The sequence below is a fragment of the Triturus cristatus genome, chromosome 2_2 (assembly GCF_964204655.1).
Source record: "Triturus cristatus chromosome 2_2, aTriCri1.1, whole genome shotgun sequence".
NCBI classification, from domain to species: domain Eukaryota; kingdom Metazoa; phylum Chordata; class Amphibia; order Caudata; family Salamandridae; genus Triturus; species Triturus cristatus.
In genome coordinates this window covers 21,819,817-21,839,015 of record NC_140582.1, presented here as the reverse complement: position 1 = coordinate 21,839,015, position 19,199 = coordinate 21,819,817, and the positions used below count along the sequence as shown (strand labels likewise).

At 45.8% G+C, this 19,199-nt stretch overlaps 1 protein-coding gene across 2 annotated transcripts in view; it reads right to left on the bottom strand.

Moving 5' to 3' along the window:
• Nucleotides 1-19,199, bottom strand: part of FRAS1 (Fraser extracellular matrix complex subunit 1) — a 1,553,355-nt gene that overhangs the window by 456,587 nt on the left and 1,077,569 nt on the right. For both annotated transcript variants that reach the window (XM_085640947.1, XM_085640945.1), the window contains exon 21: nt 12,915-13,022. In XM_085640947.1, coding sequence (XP_085497073.1) covers nt 12,915-13,022 — 108 coding nt within the window. The remainder of the gene's footprint in view (nt 1-12,914; nt 13,023-19,199) is intronic.

The window sequence follows — 19,199 nt, the reverse complement described above, 5'->3', positions numbered from 1 at the left end:
CCTGGGTTTAGGATCAGCACTGCAGGGGCCAACAATCAGCAAAGGAGCTACACCACCAACGGCACTAAGGTAGTAGGATGCAGAGCACCACAGAGACATCAGGAGCCCTGTGTTTTGCAATAGAAATATTCAGTTTGGAAAAGATGCTGCAGGCTCGGTCAGGGAGGCTTACTGGAGGCGACCACTGGCTGGAGAGGTTAGTTGGGCTTTCAGGAGATGCCTGGACACCTTTGGTTGGGCCACCCAAGGCTGAGGGGAATCGGGTATAGGGGTGTCTTTTAGCGTCGGGTCTTCTTACCAGCTCTGGCAGCGGTCAGGGGACCTTCAGGTTGAGGCTACAGGCGTCAGCTTGAGTGAGGTCAGGGGTCACCAGATCCCAGGTCAGGATGGCTAGGGAGACCTCCTTGTGGTGTTGGGCCACTCAAACTCAGGCCGTGGGCTTTGAGTGCAGAATCACAGAGCCGCCAGGATCCCAATTCTGTGCTGGAAATCTTTGCTGAGCAAATCTGTTGCTCACGGGAGATAGAGTCTTTAAGTTGAGTGCAGGGCAGGTTCTCCGGGCTCTGGGTGGCTGCTGGCTAAACAGAGGTTTCCGCTGTAGTCAGATCAGAGTCGACCAGGCCGGTAGGGCTGGGGCCAAAGTAGTTGGCGTCCTATTCTTCTTGGGTCAGCACGGCTCTTCGGTCCTCCTTCTTTATTCCTCGAATCTGAGGAGGAAAGGTTCAGGGTCACCCCTTAATACAACATTTAGGGGCATTTATAGGGGTGTTTATAGGGGTGTGCAGGTCAGGACCGATAGGTCCCTTCCTTGGGGTGAGTACACCCCCTATTATGCCACCCTCCATTGGGAGGGGGGGCATGAGACTCTTACTAATTGGCTGGGTCCCCTCATCTTCAAGATGGAGGGTACTGAGATGTGTGCTTCACCTCGCCCCCACCATCTGAGGGATGGGCTTGGCAAAGGTAGGCAAACCTCTCCTCCTAACTCGGTTTTCCCGCCGATTCTCCCACCCAAAGTGGAGGTCAGAACTGGTGGGAGCCAGTTGCTGAGGGCAGCAAAAGGCAAGGACAGCTTACAAAGGTGGCCCCAGTCCATCCTGATGACACCACTTCCCAGGATAGACTTTGCTTCTGGACCCAGAGAGCGGAGGCTCTCTACCCAGGGGTCCAGAAGCCTGTCTGGTAGTGGCAAATGGCGGGCAGCCATTCAGGAACCACACCAGGGCTGATTGCTTTTCAGGGGGCATTTCCAAGATGCCCTCTGAGTGCCTTTTACATTAAATACCACACTGGCATCAGTGTAGGTTTAATTTTCTGAGAAGCTTGCTACCAAACTTCCCGGTTTTCAGTGTAGCCATTATGGAGCTGTGGAGTTGTTAATGACCAACTCCCAGACCATATACTCTTTATGGCTTTACTGCACTTACTATGTCTAAGAATGGACTGACACTACAGGGGTACAGTGCTCATGCAACTGTACCCTCACCTGTGGTACAGTGCACTCTGCTAGAGGGGTGGCTTACCTGGGCCCCAGGCAGTGGATTGCAGTCATGGCACACAGAGATGCGTGCCATGTAGACTCTTCATTTTACTCTGCATCAAAATAAGCAGTCTGCAAAAGTGAGTGTGTGAGTGTGAGTGTGTGTGTGTGTGTGTGTGTGTGTGTGTGTGTGTGTGTGTGTGTGTGCGCGCGCGTGTATATATATATATATATATATATATCTATATCCTCTCGTTTCTCTGGAGTATTTCTTTGCCACTCCTTAGCGAGAGCTGCGTCGCCACGAAGGACCTCTCGAGAGCAGGTCCTGATACATCCATCCAAAGAAGACGACGCCGTGTGCGGTTCAAAGCTTTATTTAAACTGCCGTTATCAAACGCGTTTCAACTGCCAAGCAGCCTTGTTCACTGATAGCGAAATTCAAAACGCGCGGCCATTTTAAAGTGCATACGTGCCGGAAAACTAATCGCATGGTAAACTACAATCGTGACAAACGTGAAAACAGACTCGTAGTTTTTTCAAGTAATGCACATCAATAGTCAAATAAGTTTTAGAATGAAACCTTCACATCATATACGAGGGTTTTGATGATTAAATTCATGTCAGATAGTTCAACAATTAAACAAAAATAAAATTGCACGTTCTACTTTGGTGCCATAATATTATGTTTGACATATAAACAATATTTGTCTATTTAGCTCATGTGAGCTTATGACAAACCGCTGTAACAATTATGCCCCAGTGGGCTTACATTCAGTTCCGATTTCATTCTTTGATTACTACTAGATGCTATATATGGCAATCTTGCAGAATTTTCCGAGTCTGTCACAAAAAATCTATACAATACTCTTCCTGATTAAAATTCATTATTACACTCTTTACAATTCTGGCGGTTCTTCCCTTACAAGATCTATCTACAGATGTGTGTGCAAGTCTTCCTCAATATTTAATCCTCTTGGTTGTTTGGAGTCTAACTCAATTATATAACGAGACTCCAGTCGTCTAAGCTATCTTTCTCTGTTGCCACCCCTTACATTATGTTCAACAGCATCTATCACATAGAAAGTCAGGCCTTTGGTCTCTTTCCCATGCACTTTCTCAAAATGTCTCGCTACTGGGTATGTTCTGTCCCCGTTTTTAATTGCCCTCAGATGTTGCAGGATTCTTTTGTGAGCCTCTAAAATTGTGCTGCCCACGTACCGCAGACCACAAGGGCACTGTAGCACGTAAACAGCATAACTGGTCTTGCATGTATATCTGCCTCTTATCCTTCGCATTCCGTCAGATAGACCTAGTTTGTACTTGTCAGTATTTATGCCATGTTTACATGCTTTGCATTTAATGCACTTCACAAACCCTTCCTTTTTATTTAACCATGTTGTTTTTGGTTTAGCTTTTTTCAAGTTATTCCTGACTAGAGACTGTTTGAAAGACTTCGCTTTACGAAACGTGATTTGTGGTCTCCGGGGTACATTTTTTCCGAGAACTGGATGATTCTTGATTAAATACCAATGTTTGTTCAAGATACTCCTTACTTCTTGGTGTTGCTGGCTATATGTTGTTATAAATCTACATTGCGATTCAGTCTTTTCTTGTTTTCTGTCTGTCTCAAAAAGTAGTTCTTCTCTCTTTTTGTTTTTCGCTTTCCTTACTCCCGTGTCAATCCAATTATCTGGGTACCCTCTACTCTTGAATCTTTGTTTCAGAATGTTGAGTTCTGCATTTGTCTCCCCTGCCTCACTGCAGTTACGCTTTACCCTGAGGCTTTCTCCATAGGGGATGCTGCGCTTGAGGTTTACTGGATGGAAACTTTTGGCGTGCAGAAGTGTATTGCCTGAGGTTGGTTTCCTATACAGCTTTGTTTGTACTTTGCCATCATGGACATATACAGTTAAATCTAGGAAATTGACATTGGAGTTACTGATTCCACTGGTGAAGCTTAGATTTAGCTCGTTCGTCTGAATTTTATCTATAAAACTTCTTGCTTCACTTTCAGTACCTTTCCATACAATGAATAGGTCGTCTATAAAACGTCTCCAATGCATTATGTGATTCTCCCACTCAGATACTGCACTTGGATCACCTGCTCCTCCCACCAGCCCATATGCAAATTAGCATAGCTGGGGGCGAAGCAGGTGCCCATCGCAGTACCGCATACTTGATGGTATAATTGCCCATTAAACAAAAAATAATTGCTTGTCAGACATTTTTCAATCATTCTTATCACCATCTGTGTATGTGTCCATAGTTGTATTGGTCTTGTCCCTAGGAAGTGTCTCACAGCTCGTAGCCCATCATTATGTTTAATGCTAGTGTATAGTGTTGACACATAAACTGTAACCAACAGGTAATCATTTTCCCAAGGGAGATCGTAAATTTTGCGTAGAAAATCTCCCGTATCCTGTATATAGGATGGGAGTGTCTTAACTAGGGGGCCTAGAAAAGAATCTACAAATTTTGATGTGTTTTCTAACGCACTCCCCATAGCTGAGATTATTGGCCGCCCAGGTGGGTTACTTACATCCTTGTGCACTTTCGGGATTAAATAGTACACTGGTGTAGTTGGCTGTTCGATTTTTAAAAACATAAATTCATCATGTTTTAACAGACCCTGTTCAAACCATTGATTAAGTTCCCCATTGAATTCAATGTTACTCGTAATCATGATGTTCTCATTAATTTTTACATAGCAACTCTTGTTGTTTAACTGTTTATGGGCCTCTGTCAGATATTTCTGTTTGTCCCAGAGGACTATATTGCCCCCTTTGTCCGCATTCCGTACTATGCAGTTATCCTCATTGGACAATTTTTTAATCAGAGCCTCATACAGTTTCTGTTTTGTGGTGCTATCTTTATTCTGGACTGGCTTTGATCGTCCTCCCAGCTTTTTTAAATCATTGGTTACCAAATCATTGTAAATGTCAGTCACATCCCTTGATGTCATCGGGGTAAATTTTGAACTTGGTCTGAAGTCTGTTCGTACACTTTGGTAAATGTCGATACCTTCCTCATGTGCCACTGTATCAGCATTATTTATCACTTCTCCAGGATTTTCTGTATTCATTTCTCTCAACTCCAGCATTAAATTCATATCTGTGATTTCTAGATTCCCAGCTGGTTCTCCGCCTGGGACTGGTGTAGCTGTTGGTCTTGTACTGGGATTAAGCAAAAAATGTTTTTTAAGTTTCAATGTTCTAATGAATTTGAAACGATCAATTCTTGTTTGCACATAATCCAAACCCATCTCCGGACAAAATGAAAGTCCTAATTTTAAGATTTCCTCTTCTTGGGCTGTTAAGATTATGTTGGTTAAATTAATTATCGATGTATCACTTGTGTTGTTTAGTTCTTGCTCCCTTTCCTTCTCTCTCCTGCGCTTTCTGCAGGCTGCCCCCTTCCGCCTCTTCGTCCTCTGCCTCTTCCTCTTATTTGTTGGGGATTCTGTATTTGTGGCCTTGGTCGCAAGTTGAATCTTTTTTCCTCGCGTAAAAAATCAAATTCTTCAATGACGGAAGGTATTGTTCTCTGTACATTTGTTTCATCCTCCACATCCGTATCGACTTCAGAGCTTTGTAAACTGCTACGTTCGGAGTGTATCTCTTCTGTCTGATTGATTGTTTTCCCCATTTTTTGTTTTCTGATGGTATCAAATTTTTTGGCAAATGTATATATCTGGCCTCTGTCGTAGTCTAATTTGTCTCTTAAGAATGTTTGCGCCTTGCGCTCTTTGATGGTTATTTCCAGTTTTCTCAATCTTTCTTTCAGATCACTCTTAAATTTCTTAACAGTCTCTTGATCTTCATCTTTGCTTAGGATTTCATGCAAAGATTCTAATTCTGCCAGAATTTTTTGCCTATCTAAATCCACATATTTAATGAGGATAGCTAGCATACGTCGAGAAGCATCATTGTTATTCGCCGCCCATTCCGGCAGCATTTCCGGGTTCGGTTCCTCATAGGTCGGCGCGACCATAATACGAAGTCCTCTTGGGATGCGCTGCACTTCTAGATATCTCTGTAGTGATTTCGATTCCCACCATTTAGATATTTCCAAACGTTGGAGTTTTTCTAATCTTTTCAAATTGGTTGTCAAGTTGGTTATTTTGTTGGTAGATTGTTTATCGCCACTGCTTGAACCTCCACTCACACACGCATCGTCAAAGATCTGCAGGGCCGCCTCCTCGCGCTCTTTGATTTCTGCGGCAGACATTGTTTAAATCTCCACAAGCAATCTTGATACCCGCAACCGCTCTGTGCCTCGGTGATAATCACACTCGGTTTAGAGCTTCGCTCTCTTCCTAGATTTAACTGTATATGTCCATGATGGCAAAGTACAAACAAAGCTGTATAGGAAACCAACCTCAGGCAATACACTTCTGCACGCCAAAAGTTTCCATCCAGTAAACCTCAAGCGCAGCATCCCCTATGGAGAAAGCCTCAGGGTAAAGCGTAACTGCAGTGAGGCAGGGGAGACAAATGCAGAACTCAACATTCTGAAACAAAGATTCAAGAGTAGAGGGTACCCAGATAATTGGATTGACACGGGAGTAAGGAAAGCGACAAACAAAAAGAGAGAAGAACTACTTTTTGAGACAGACAGAAAACAAGAAAAGACTGAATCGCAATGTAGATTTATAACAACATATAGCCAGCAACACCAAGAAGTAAGGAGTATCTTGAACAAACATTGGTATTTAATCAAGAATGATCCAGTTCTCGGAAAAAATGTACCCCGGAGACCACAAATCACGTTTCGTAAAGCGAAGTCTTTCAAACAGTCTCTAGTCAGGAATAACTTAAAAAAAGCTAAACCAAAAACAACATGGTTAAATAAAAAGGAAGGGTTTGTGAAGTGCATTAAATGCAAAGCATGTAAACATGGCATAAATACTGACAAGTACAAACTAGGTCTATCTGACGGAATGCGAAGGATAAGAGGCAGATATACATGCAAGACCAGTTATGCTGTTTACGTGCTACAGTGCCCTTGTGGTCTGCGGTACGTGGGCAGCACAATTTTAGAGGCTCACAAAAGAATCCTGCAACATCTGAGGGCAATTAAAAACGGGGACAGAACATACCCAGTAGCGAGACATTTTGAGAAAGTGCATGGGAAAGAGACCAAAGGCCTGACTTTCTATGTGATAGATGCTGTTGAACATAATGTAAGGGGTGGCAACAGAGAAAGAAAGCTTAGACGACTGGAGTCTCGTTATATAATTGAGTTAGACTCCAAACAACCAGGAGGATTAAATATTGAGGAAGACTTACACACACATCTGTAGATAGATCTTGTAAGGGAAGAACCGCCAGAATTGTAAAGAGTGTAATAATGAATTTTAATCAGGAAGAGTATTGTATAGATTTTTTGTGACAGACTCGGAAAATTCTGCAAGATTGCCATGTATAGCATCTAGTAGTAATCAAAGAATGAAATCGTAACTGAATGTAAGCCCACTGGGGCATAATTGTTACAGCGGTTTGTCATAAGCTCACATGAGCTAAATAGACAAATATTGTTTATATGTCAAACATAATATTATGGCACCAAAGTAGAACGTGCAATTTTATTTTTGTTTAATTGTTGAACTATCTGACATGAATTTAATCATGAAAACCGTCGTATATGATGTGAAGGTTTCATTCTAAAACTTATTTGACTATTGATGTGCATTACTTGAAAAAACTACGAGTCTGTTTTCACGTTTGTCACGATTGTAGTTTACCATGTGATTAGTTTTCTGGCACGTATGCACTTTAAAATGGCCGCGCGTTTTGAATTTCGCTATCAGTGAACAAGGCTGCTTGGCAGTTGAAACGCGTTTGATAACGGCAGTTTAAATAAAGCTTTGAACCGCACACGGCGTCGTCTTCTTTGGATGGATATATATATATATATAGATATATATATATATATCTTAAGGTACAGGGCCTCTAAGGGTGGCACATTAGGTGGTCACAGTGCCCTTGGTACCCACGGTACATTTTACAAGGGGCTTACCTGTGGCCAGAGATGTGCAATTGTGGGTACAAAGGTACAATTTTGGACAAGAACTTGGAACCTCATTGGCCGGGACCCATCAAGTCAAAATGCATCTGATCTCAGGCAAAAAGTGGGGGGTAATCATGCAAAAAGGGGCACTTTCCAACATCCTTCCATAGGATTGCATTGCTTTTTCTGTCTGTTACACTAAATGTCAATCTTTTACCTTTGATAAGATTGCTACTGTTTGATTGACATTACCAAAGTATTTGATACTACTGTAAGGTATTTTTCTGCCTTTGCAAACACAATACCCACTGCATTTTAAAAGAATTGCTATTCTTGAAACTGTTACTTACCTGCAAATGAGTTCCTCTTGGATTCAGTCTTGAGTGTGTGTAATCATTTCTTGCCGGAGTGTGTACAAAAAATGCTTAACACAGCCCACTGATAAGCCTAACTGCTCGATCACACTACCACAAATAGAGTTTATAATATTATCTACTTAAGCCTCTGTAAGTCTCTGGGGATCCACTGGACTCTGTGCACACTATTCCTTACTTTGGTATAGTATATATAAAGCCAGCTTCCTACAATGGGTGGAAGGGTAGTCACGAAGGGGAGGGAGTAACCCCTTTGAACAATTGGAATAATCCATCTGTCTGTTATCCACAGCCAGTGGAGCAGATGATGGCATATCCTGACTCCCACTGTGTGCTCATGATAGTATGTGGGCAAACTAAAAGGGTTTGGAAGCTGTGAGTGCTGGGGGTGGAGGACTGGCCCGACCTCTGGCCGCTCGACCCACGAAGTTTAAGCATCACGGTGGCTGGGCAAGTATACATGCAGCTAGAAGCCCCTTCCTTGGCAACAAAAAGAGCAAAAGGCGGATTGGGGGTGGCGAGAATCCATGGAAAAGCCCAAGGACCAGGCCATAGCCCTGCTGTTTTTAAAGCACTCTAGCACTGAATCTGCCTCGTCTCTGAAGAGATGAGAGTCATCAAAGGGCGTGTTAAGCCACGCTTGGACAGCCCCTGAAAATCTAGTTGTCCTCAGCCAGGCGTGGTACCATAAGGCCACTGTCGATGCACAGCTCTGCCTAGCGACTCAGTAGTATCCAGTCTACAAAGGATCGTGAACTTAGCTGCATCTCTCCTATCGGCAACAACCTGGGAGAGTGTGGTCAGCCTCTTCCAGAACCATAGGCAGCACCTGCGCAACCAAATCCCATAGAGCTTGAGAGTAATGTCCCAAAAGGCACGTGGTGTTCACAGACCACAGTGCCAGGCTGGTGGAAATAAACATCTTCCCTAAGATGTCCAGCCTCTGGGATTCGTTATCCTGTGGGGTAGATGGGAATGCGCCAAGATTTCCTGGGAGGTAGAGGTTTGGACCACCAAGTTCTCTGGGGTAGGGAGTTGTGTGAGGAAATTGGGGTCCCCTGGGGCAGGCTGTGGGGCATCGTCCTGTTCACATGAATCCCTGTGCTGGGCTTGGACCAGGTCCCAAACAGGATGTCAGTAAGGACTTCTTTGAAAGGGTGAAGCAGTGTGGAGGGGCTCACTCCCTGCTAAAGCACTATCATCAAGGCATTAGTCTTGGCCAACACGGAGGATAGGATAAGGTCCAGAACCTCGGCCACCCCCATCACCACCACTGCAAAGGACGCTCCCTCCTCCCTAGCCACGATAGGAGGAGAAAGCATGCCAGTATCTGGAGAAGTGTCCAGTCCACTCGCCTTTGCCAAGTCCTCACACCAGTCCATCTGTGGCTCCAAGGGATAGTATTCCTCAGGGTCCAGCGACGACTCCTCATCCTCAGAGTCCTAGCCCATAGGAATAGGGCTCAAGCTCCAGCCTGGAAGGCATAGCTGCAGTCTACATCAGCAGCGTCGGCATCAGGACCGACATTGTGGAAGGTCGAAGTAATACAACTGGCGCCGGTCAAGATCCTTCTGTGGATTCAAAGGGCCTGACTGGTGCTGGACCCACTGGCATGGAACCAGTAAGGGGCCGAAGGTAAGGCGACTGGAGCAGGCAGCTCAAATATGAGGTGCATGACCTCAGAAAACTCCTGGAGTTGAGCAGGAGTTGCTGCGGCTCCTGGAAACTCAGGAAATTGCAGAGCCAACCCAGGTGCTGTTTCAACCAAGAAGACTAGTCTCGCCAGCCGACAGATGAGGCAAAGTTGAAGACCTCTTCAACTTCTCTTTTATCCTCTTGTGGGACTTACCCTAGTGACCTGACGACTTGGAGTGCGACGAGGATCGTATACTCCGCAACTGATCCTGGCACCTTCCTTTCGAGCAGGATGGAGAGCATTGCAGTGTCGCCCCTCAAAGCCTTGGGATGCACGGTACAAATCTTTGCGTCATAGTTGAGTTCCAAGCACCAGAGGCATACATGGTGCGGGTCTGTCCTCTACATCTGTCGATGACCAGCACTGCAGGGCTTGAAACCGGCCTTCCTATTGGAAATCCCTGCCACACCAGGAGATAAAGTCTCAAAAAAGCTTTGACAGAACGTTGAAAAAAGCACAGTTAAAAAGTGACTGAAGGGGTAGCACACTCTGCACTGACTGGAGTGGAAATAAAAGTCCCAATGTTAGCGCGCTCGAGTGGCGCCTACATAGGCACCGCGTATGTCACATCCAGTGTGGACGATGCAGTGCGGAACCGATCGATGCCACCTGCCGGCTCGCGGGGGTATTGCCTATGAGAACATTTCCAGATCCAGTCTGATGCCTGGGGATAATTCTAAGGTAAGAAATCTGTGGCTAGAATGCGCTAGCAGATAATACCTTTCCTGATTCAAAGAGAGTGCAAATCCATGAACCACCCCATCACCGTCCATGCCTTTACCATGCTCACAAATAGAACAGATGCAAAAAGAAGAATTGATGGAATGCTATACAATGTCAAACACTCCCCCCCCCCCCCCCCCCCCCAGTCAGAGATCTTGGCCTAAACCAATTGTTTATTTGCTCACCACACCCTTCCAGTTTGTACCCAGCCATATGCAAATTAGTCTTGATCCTGCTCCCCATGGGAACAGTCCAACCCGAACTGCCAGTCCAGGTACTCCCTGGACCGGAAACAAGCATCCTAGGACCGGTTTCGGGCTATCACCCCTCATCAGCCAGGATAACTTGAATCCAGCGGAATAGTGAGCACAGGACCTACGTCTGGGCATATCACTCCCACATAGGATAACAAATGCAAAAAACAATGGATGGACAGAATGCTGAAAAATGTCGAACACTCGCCTCCAGTCAGAGATCTGGGCCTAAATCAAACAATGGATTGGGATGCAACCTGAGAGATTGCAAGCGGATGAAATTAATTCAAACATTGCATCCATCACCTTGTTGTTTTTGCATTTGCCGTCCTCAGTTCGCAGGGTATGCCCAGAAGTGGGGCACGGGCTAACTGCGTCAATGGAACCAAGCTATACCTAGCTGAAGATCCCTAACTAGGGAGAAACAGGTCCTACGTTGCTTGTGTTCCAGTTCAGGGATGACCTGGCCTGGAAGTTCGGGCTGGACTGTTCCTATGAGGTGCAAGGTCAAGAATGATTTGCATATGCTTTGGTCCACACTGAGGTGGCATGGTGGTAAAAAAAACGATGCACTGGGATGCAGCCTGAACGATTGTGAGTGGCAGAGATGAATTCAAGCATTCCATCCGTCACCTTGTTGTTTTTACAAACATAACAGCCCAGTGTCGGGGTCCAGTTACAGTTTTCAAAGCATGTGTCGGATATAACCCTTGCATGCAGTTTTCAAACATGCTTCTGGAAATAGGCAGACTATGCTAGCCCACACATTCATTACTACACTGCACAATCATAAAATAAGCTCCCTATCAAAGTCTGAGTAATGAATTTAGCAGTTTGTGTGGACTAAATGCAGTTTACTTTCGATTTTGTTCTTGGTCCTCAAAAGAGCTGTTGGTGGTTTGCATAGTCAAATGCAAAAACGTATTTTCCAGAGATTAAATCAGTTTTTTTAAATGACTTGGTCTGTTGAAGACGAGATGTTCTAGCCTCTTAAGTTATTTTCTACAGCCTATTTACTGCCGCTTTTGCATAGTTTTCCTAAGATGTGTGTAGTCTTTTATTCTTGAATTTCTTGACATCTTCGATAAAGTTTCCCAAAGCCAGTAATTCAGTTTGTATTTATGCTCTTATTCCATATTTTACTCAGTCGGCTATTTGAATTCTTGTTCTTTGCAGCACTTGGTGGTGGCTTTCTTACTTCAGGGTTCAGAGGAAGTTTGTGTAAGGTTGTTTGCTCGGTCCCACCAAGTATGCTTTTTGACTGACTAAAAAGATCTATTAGTTCGGCAGTTAATCATTCTTGTCCCTTGTATAAGTTGCTTACAGTAGAGCCGCTAGCAATAGTGGAGAAGGTGCACCAATGGGTGTAAAGGACCTTTTGTAACCCAATTATGGATGTCTTTTACTACCCAACCAAGGCTTGGGGAACCCATTTACCTTGCTTGCATCAATCCCAATGACACCTGTCCGGTGCGCCAATGCCTTAAAAAGTATCATGGAGATTAACCATTTTACTGATTTACATATTTGAACTGTGCCCTAGGGTAAACATCACTTACCACAAAACCGGGACACCGCATGCCATTACAACGCGGACGTTACAACAACTGCATTGTTACAACGTATGTCATTACTCCGCAAGTCAGAACAATGACTTGCTCTAGGGGTCAGAAGGTGTTGGATTTAAAATTCAACACCTTCTCTACTGTTGCACAGACTGGAGTTGGAATAGTAAATTATACTATGCCAACATCCAGAACCCCCCCCCCCCCGAGCAAGTTGTTGTTCCGACTTGCGGAGTAATGGCATGCGTTGTTACAACACAATCGTTGTAATGACATGCGGTAAAAAACACAAGCGGGTTAACGTGGCGAATTCGTGCCCCAGCATTAAGATTGCTTCCTTTGGTGAGCAGTTAGACAAGGTGGACCTGAACCAGCAAGGCCGTGGAATGCAATGTACTTGCCAACTTTTTTTGACCAAACAGGAGGTAAGGCTTGCCTTGTATCAAGAGTTGTAATTGGCTTAATTATGTCATAGCAATTGGCATCATATGGCCTTTAATTTGGCAATCACAGGAAATGGCTTCACAAACTCACATAAAAACTGCAGGAAAATAGCTAGAGAATACAGCAGACGATAAAGTGAGACAGCTCTTTGGCATAATGTTCCTACTGCATAAATGGGTGACTGTCAAATGAGTTCAACTAAATGGAACAAAGACTACAACTGCCAAAATGTAATGACTATGCCGATAAACGCCCCAAACTAAAAATGTATCCCTTCCTAATTATTGACAAGAAAAATCTCTCTACAGCAGAATATTATGGACATGCTTTACCAGACTAGCATGGCATTAAAGTGGGTTAGGGTACCTCTGAATTTCGCTTGCGTCTTGAACTCGATGACAAGCCGACCGTCCTCGCGGATGTAGATCCTTATAATCTGGAGCCTGGCTGACAGCACACTGTCTGTTTGAATGCCTGCAAGTTAAACAGATAAAGGAACTGTTTGTATGATACACAGTGTTCAAGCTAATCTCTCCTGGATGAGAACATTTAGCCACTAAAGGCCTATGAACTGATGTCATAAACCCACCTTTCATCAATGTCTGAAAAAGAATCATATGTGAGGTGCAAAACAGACCAAAACGTAATTACCTCATGTGTGAACATTCTGGTACACATCGGTCTTATTGGTTCACAGAGTAACCACATTGGTTTAAGTAAAAAACATATTGGATGTGTTTTTGTGTCTACTGTCCTGGTTGAGACAAGTGTAATTAGTTTGCATGCACTTTAATGGTTGGTATACAATAACATTGGTTTGAGAAATCAATTTATTTGTCAATATAAAGGTAATACTGCAACACCGATGAAGCACTTGGGTTTACACGAGAAAAAACTGTTCAAAGTGAGCATTTATAAAAACAACATATCTGTTTATGTTCCTAATGGAATATGCTACTTACCAGTATGCATCTGTTCTTGGCATGTAGAGCTGCAGATCTATACACTGTGCATAGATCGCCATCTGGTGTTGGGCCCGGATGTTTGCAGTTTGTTTTTCTTCTTGGACAGTCTTTGGAAGTCACGAGTTCGGTGACTCCTCCTACGGTCCGTACTGCGCATGGGCTTCGGCTCCATCCTCAGATTGTTTTTCCCCAGCAGGGAAAAGATGTAGCGTAGTGATAATAGTGAAGAAACCCATGTGTGTTGTATCTAAATAAGATAGACTGGAACGGATACAGGTAGCCGGGGAGGCGGGTGGGCGTGTATAGATCTGCAGCTCTACATGCCAAAAACAGATGCATACTGGTAAGCAGCATATTCCGTTCGAGGCATATGAGCTGCAGATTATACACTGTGCATAGATTATACAGCAGTACCCAACCCTAGCGGCGACCACCGGTATCCGTTGCAGTGGTTTGAAACAGTGTCTTTAGTACAGCCTGGCCCACACTAGCTTGTTGTTTGGAGTGCACGTCTACACAGTAATGTTTTGTGAAGGTGTGCGGTGTTGACCATGTGGCTGCTTTGCAGATGTCATCTAAGGGTATGTTCCCTAGAAAAGCCATAGAAGCCCCTATCTTTCTTGTAGAGTGGGCTTTAGGTGGAACAGATAATGTTCTTTTTGCTTTGGGATAGCAAATTTGTATACACTTTACAATCCACCTAGCTATCCCTGATTTTGAGATGGGGTTGCCTTTATGCGGAGGAGAGAAGGAGACGAACAACTGTTTAGTCTTTCTGAAAGGTTGTGTTCTTTGTATGTAGTACAGTAAGGCCCTTTTGACATTAAGTGTATGTAGAGTCCTTTCCGCAACAGATTGAGGTTGCGAGAAAAAAAACGGTAATTCCACCGATTGATTAAGATGAAGGGGGAAATGACCTTGGGCAGAAATTTTGGATTTGTGCGAAGTATCACCTTGCTGTGATGTACCTGTAAAAAGGGTTCTTGTATAGTGAACGCTTGTATCTCGCTAACCCTTCTAAGGGAAGTGATAGCTACGAGGAAAGCTGTTTTCCAAGTCAGGAACTGTAGCTCACATTTATGCATTGGTTCGAAAGGCGGACCCATTAGCCTTGTAAGAACTACGTTTAGATTCCATACAGGTGAGGGTGGTGCCCTGGGCGGAATTACTCTTTTAAGGCCTTCCATAAAGGCTTTAATAGCAGGCACTCTGAACAGTGATAAATGCTGTCTGTTTTGTAGGTAAGCAGCAATTGCTGCTAGGTGTAGACGGATGGATGAGTACGCCAGGTTACACCTTTGAAGATGGAGCAGATAGCATATGATGTGCTGTATGGAGACATCTAAAGGGTTGATTGTATTGTTACGGCAGTAAACAACAAATCTCTTCCACTTTGCGGCATAGCATGCTCGAGTGGTAGGACGTCTGGCTTCCTTGATAATGTTCATGCAATCAGGGGGAAGGTTAAGGTATCCAAATTCTAAGATTTCAGGAGCCAGATCGCAAGGTTGAGCTGAGCTGGGTCCGGGTGCCTGATTTCTCCATGGTTCTGGGTTAGGAGGCATGGGGACAGGTGCAGTTTTTGATGTGGTACCACCGAGAGCTGTAGTAGTTCGCTGTACCACGGCTGCCTGGCCCATGTTGGGGCTACCAGAATGAGTGTGAGGGAGTGCTGTTGTAGCTTCCTTACCACTAACTGAATTAGCGGGAGAGGTGGAAAGGCGTATGCAAATCTGCCTGACCAGTTCATCCATATCGCATTGCCTTTGGACAATGGGTGTGGGTATCTGGCGGCGAAGCTTGGGCATTTTTTGTTTTCGTGGGTGGCGAAGAGGTCTATCTGAGGATGCCCCCACTTGTGAAAGAATGGGTGAAGAACTTGTGGATGCAGTTCCCATTCGTGCATTTGCTGCGTTTGTCTGCTGAGCAGATCTGCCATGGTGTTTTGTATGCCTGGGACGTGTTGTGCCAGGAGAAAGATTTTTTGTGGGATTGCCCATCTCCATATGCTCTGTGCTAAGCGAGAGAGCTGGGGAGAGTGTGCACCCCCCTGTTTTTTAATATAATACATTGCAGTCATATTGTCTGTGCGAATGAGGACTGCCTTGGCTGAAATTTGTTTCTGAAACAATTTCAGGGCTAGAAAGATCGCCAATAACTCCAGATGGTTGATGTGGAGTAACCTCTGTTGTGGCGTCCATAGACCTTGCACCGTGAGGTGTAATAGATGCGCTCCCCAGCCGGAGAGCGATGCGTCCGTTGTTAGAATCACCTGAGGAACCGGGTCCAGGAACGGTCGCCCTTTGGAAAGGTTTGTGGTGTTCCACCACTGCAGAGATCGATGGGTGCGGCCGTCCACCAACACCAGATCCGTCAGCTGTCCCTGGGCCTGGTTCCACTGGCGTGCTGGCACTCTTGGAGTGGACGCATGTGAAGTCTTGCATGGGGCACTATGAAAATGCAAGACGCCATCATCTCTATTAGTTTCATGAACACTCTTGCTGGGAGAGAGTGCTGAAGAAGGAACTTTTGGCGCAGGGCTTGCATGCTTGCGATTCTGGCTGAGTTGGGATAGGCTATAGCTTTTGAGGTGTCTATAGTGGCACCGAGGTATTGCTTTGTGTGAGACGGTATCAAGTGGGACTTTTGGTGGTTCACCGTAAAGCCTAGCTGGTGGAGTAGTTGGATGGTAGTGTTTGTATGCTGCACACACTGGTGGTAGGACGCGGCTTTTATGAGCCAGTCGTCCAGATAGGGGAAGACGTGAATGTTTTCTCTTCTGAGGTGTGCCGCCACTACCGCCAGGCATTTGGTAAACACCCGTGGTGCGGTTGTGACCCCGAAGGGGAGAACCTTGAACTGATAATGTTGGCCGTCCACCACAAATCGGAGGTACTTTCTGTGAGCAGGGTGTATTGGAACATGAAAGTATGCGTCTTTCAGGTCCAGTGTAGTGAGAAAGTCACCCTGACAGAGGAGTGGGAGAACTTGTTGAAGAGTTACCATATGAAAATGGTCTGAATGGATATATGCATTTAGAGGCCGGAGGTCTAGAATGGGCCGTAGGGTCTCGTCTTTCTTTGGTATGAGAAAGTACAGAGAGTAGACCCCTAAATTTTGCTGATTGACGGGGACCTGCTCTATAGCTTGTTTTTGCAGGAGGGAGAGTACCTCTTGTTTCAGAAGTGTGGTATGTTGTTGTGACATCGCACGGTGTCTGGGTGGAATATTTGGGGGGGTAGAAGTTAGTTCGAGACAGTACCCTGACCGAATAATTTGGGTCACCTATTTGTCTGATGTTATGGCCTCCCAGGTTTGAAGGAAGTCTTGTAGTCTGCCCCCGACCGGAGTGGAATGGTCTGGGGGGAGCTGGGGAAAGTCATTGTGTGGGCGGTGTGGCAGAACGGGCGGTGTTGGTTTTGCCACCTCTTTGGTAGCCCTTTGTGAAGGTATTCTGAGAAGGGGACTTATAGGATGTGGAGGCGTTATCGGAAGAGTAACCTCTGCCAGAGCCTCAAAAGGAGGAACGGCGAAAGGAGCGTCTAGGGGTGTGTGATTGTAGTGCTCCCATAGACTTCGCCGTATCTGTATCCTTCTTCATCTTTTCCAGGGCTTCGTCTACTTTTGGGCCAAATAAGGTGTTGTTGGTCAAAAGGGTGGTTTAAGATAGATGCTTGGACCTCTGGTTTAAAGCCTGAGATCCTGAGCCAGGCGTGGCGGCGAAGCAGAACACTGGTGTTGATAGCCCTGGACGCTGTGTCTGCTGCGTAAAGTGCACATTTAATAGAGGTGTTGGTAATAATCTTTCCCTCTTGTATCAGTTCATGAGCCTTATTCTTATATTTCTCTGGGAGATGTTGCACGAGAGCCTCCAGCTCATCATAGTGCGCTCTGTCGTACCTCGCCAGCAGCGCCTGCGTGTTGGCGATGCGCCACATATTGGCAGCTTGCGAAGCAGTGCGTTTGCCTGACGCGTCTAAGAGCTTGGACTCCTTATCAGGTGGTGGAGCCTCACCAGATGACTGAGAATTGGAGCGCTTCCTAGCTGTGGATACCACTAATGAGTCTAGGGGCGCAGGTCCTTTAATATAGACAGGATCCGTGGGGGCTGCCTTGTACTTCTTTTCTATTCTGGGGTTTAAGACCCTAGCTCTGACGGGGTCTTTGAAAACCTCTGTCGCATGTTTGGTCACCCCTTTAAGCATGGGTAATATAGCGGTGGATTTATCTGCTATGTCAAATGTGTCAAGTAGGAAGTCTTCCTCAACTGGATCACTGTGTAACTCCACCCCATGATAATGTGCCGCCCGTTGTAAGAGGTGGTGGAACCCCAGGGAGTCCTCTGGTGGAGATGGCCTGGATGGATAGAGATCATCCTGAGGCACATCTGGGACATCTGGATTGTGATAATCCTCCCAATGGGTCAGGTGTTCCCGGAGGAGTGGGGTCCTGCGGGGCATCTGTTGGATCATAGAATGGATCTCTTTGGTCATCAGGGTCTGGAGACGGGGTTGGAGAGCGATGAGGCAAGGGTGGAGAAGGTGGGGCGGAGATGGAGGGAGTGGAGGAGGTGGAGGTGGTGGGGAGGGTACTCTGAATGGGGATGTGGCAGAGTCCTTCCGTTTTGGTGGTGGAGGAGGAGTTGGTTTGTCCAAATGTCTTTTCTTGGAAGACAAAATTAAATGTCCAGTCCTTGGATCCTTTGTTAAAGTCTTTTGAAGAGGATCCGGCGTGAAAAGCTCCTCCGGCACCGATTCCTCCATCGGTGCCGATGTTTTCGGAACCGATGGCTTCGTTGGTTTATCCGCGCCATGCTTTCTCGGGGTGTCCGATTTTTTGTTCGGCGCAGAGGGATTTGTGTTTGGTCGGCACCGAGAGGCCAGGTTTCGACACCGATGGCTTCGGAACGGAGCTTGTTTTCTTCGGTGCCGAAGAATGCTTTTCGGCGCCGCTAGGAGGCTGGCTCGAGCCCGAGCCGCCAGGAGACTTGTGATGCTTTTTCACCGGGCCCGAAAGGTGGGGTGATGGAAGCGGTATGCTTGGTTTTCCCTAGGCCCGGAGGCGAAGGGGTAACCGGAGTCTCTTTCGGTATGGGCGCGGGAGTGGGAGGGGGTAGAGTACTCACGATCCTCTGCGCCGGTGTGATCTCCTCCACGTCGGAGTCGTCGGCCTCGGCCAAAAACCCTGTTCCACAAGTTAAAGACCGCCACCCACAAATGGTTAAGACCACACCAAAGAAGAAATCATGGCTATGATTTATCAGGAACAGTTAACCACCTATTCATTGGCACAATCACGCACTACGGTCTGGGAGATAGAGAACAAACAGAGACCAGGCATAGTGAGACAGGAGAAGAAACCACTCAGAGCGATAACAGACCCCCATAAAATCTGACTCTCTAAACCCGAGTCTCTGACTGGAAAGGGTCCCCAGTGTTTTGAATGCGGTACCTGGGGACATATAGCCCACTTATGTCCCTCGAAAAAACCTACCGAAGAACCTATAGACTTAAGCTACCTACCCCGACATGTCCTGTACACCGAGGAGTTCGGCGCAGGGTATTACGTAAGTTTAGTTTTGGATGGTATTTGTGTGAAGGCACTCCTCGATTCAGGTTGCCGCCAGTCCGTCATCCAGGATCATCTCGTCAGACCCGCTGACATTATTCCCCATCGTCTCATACCC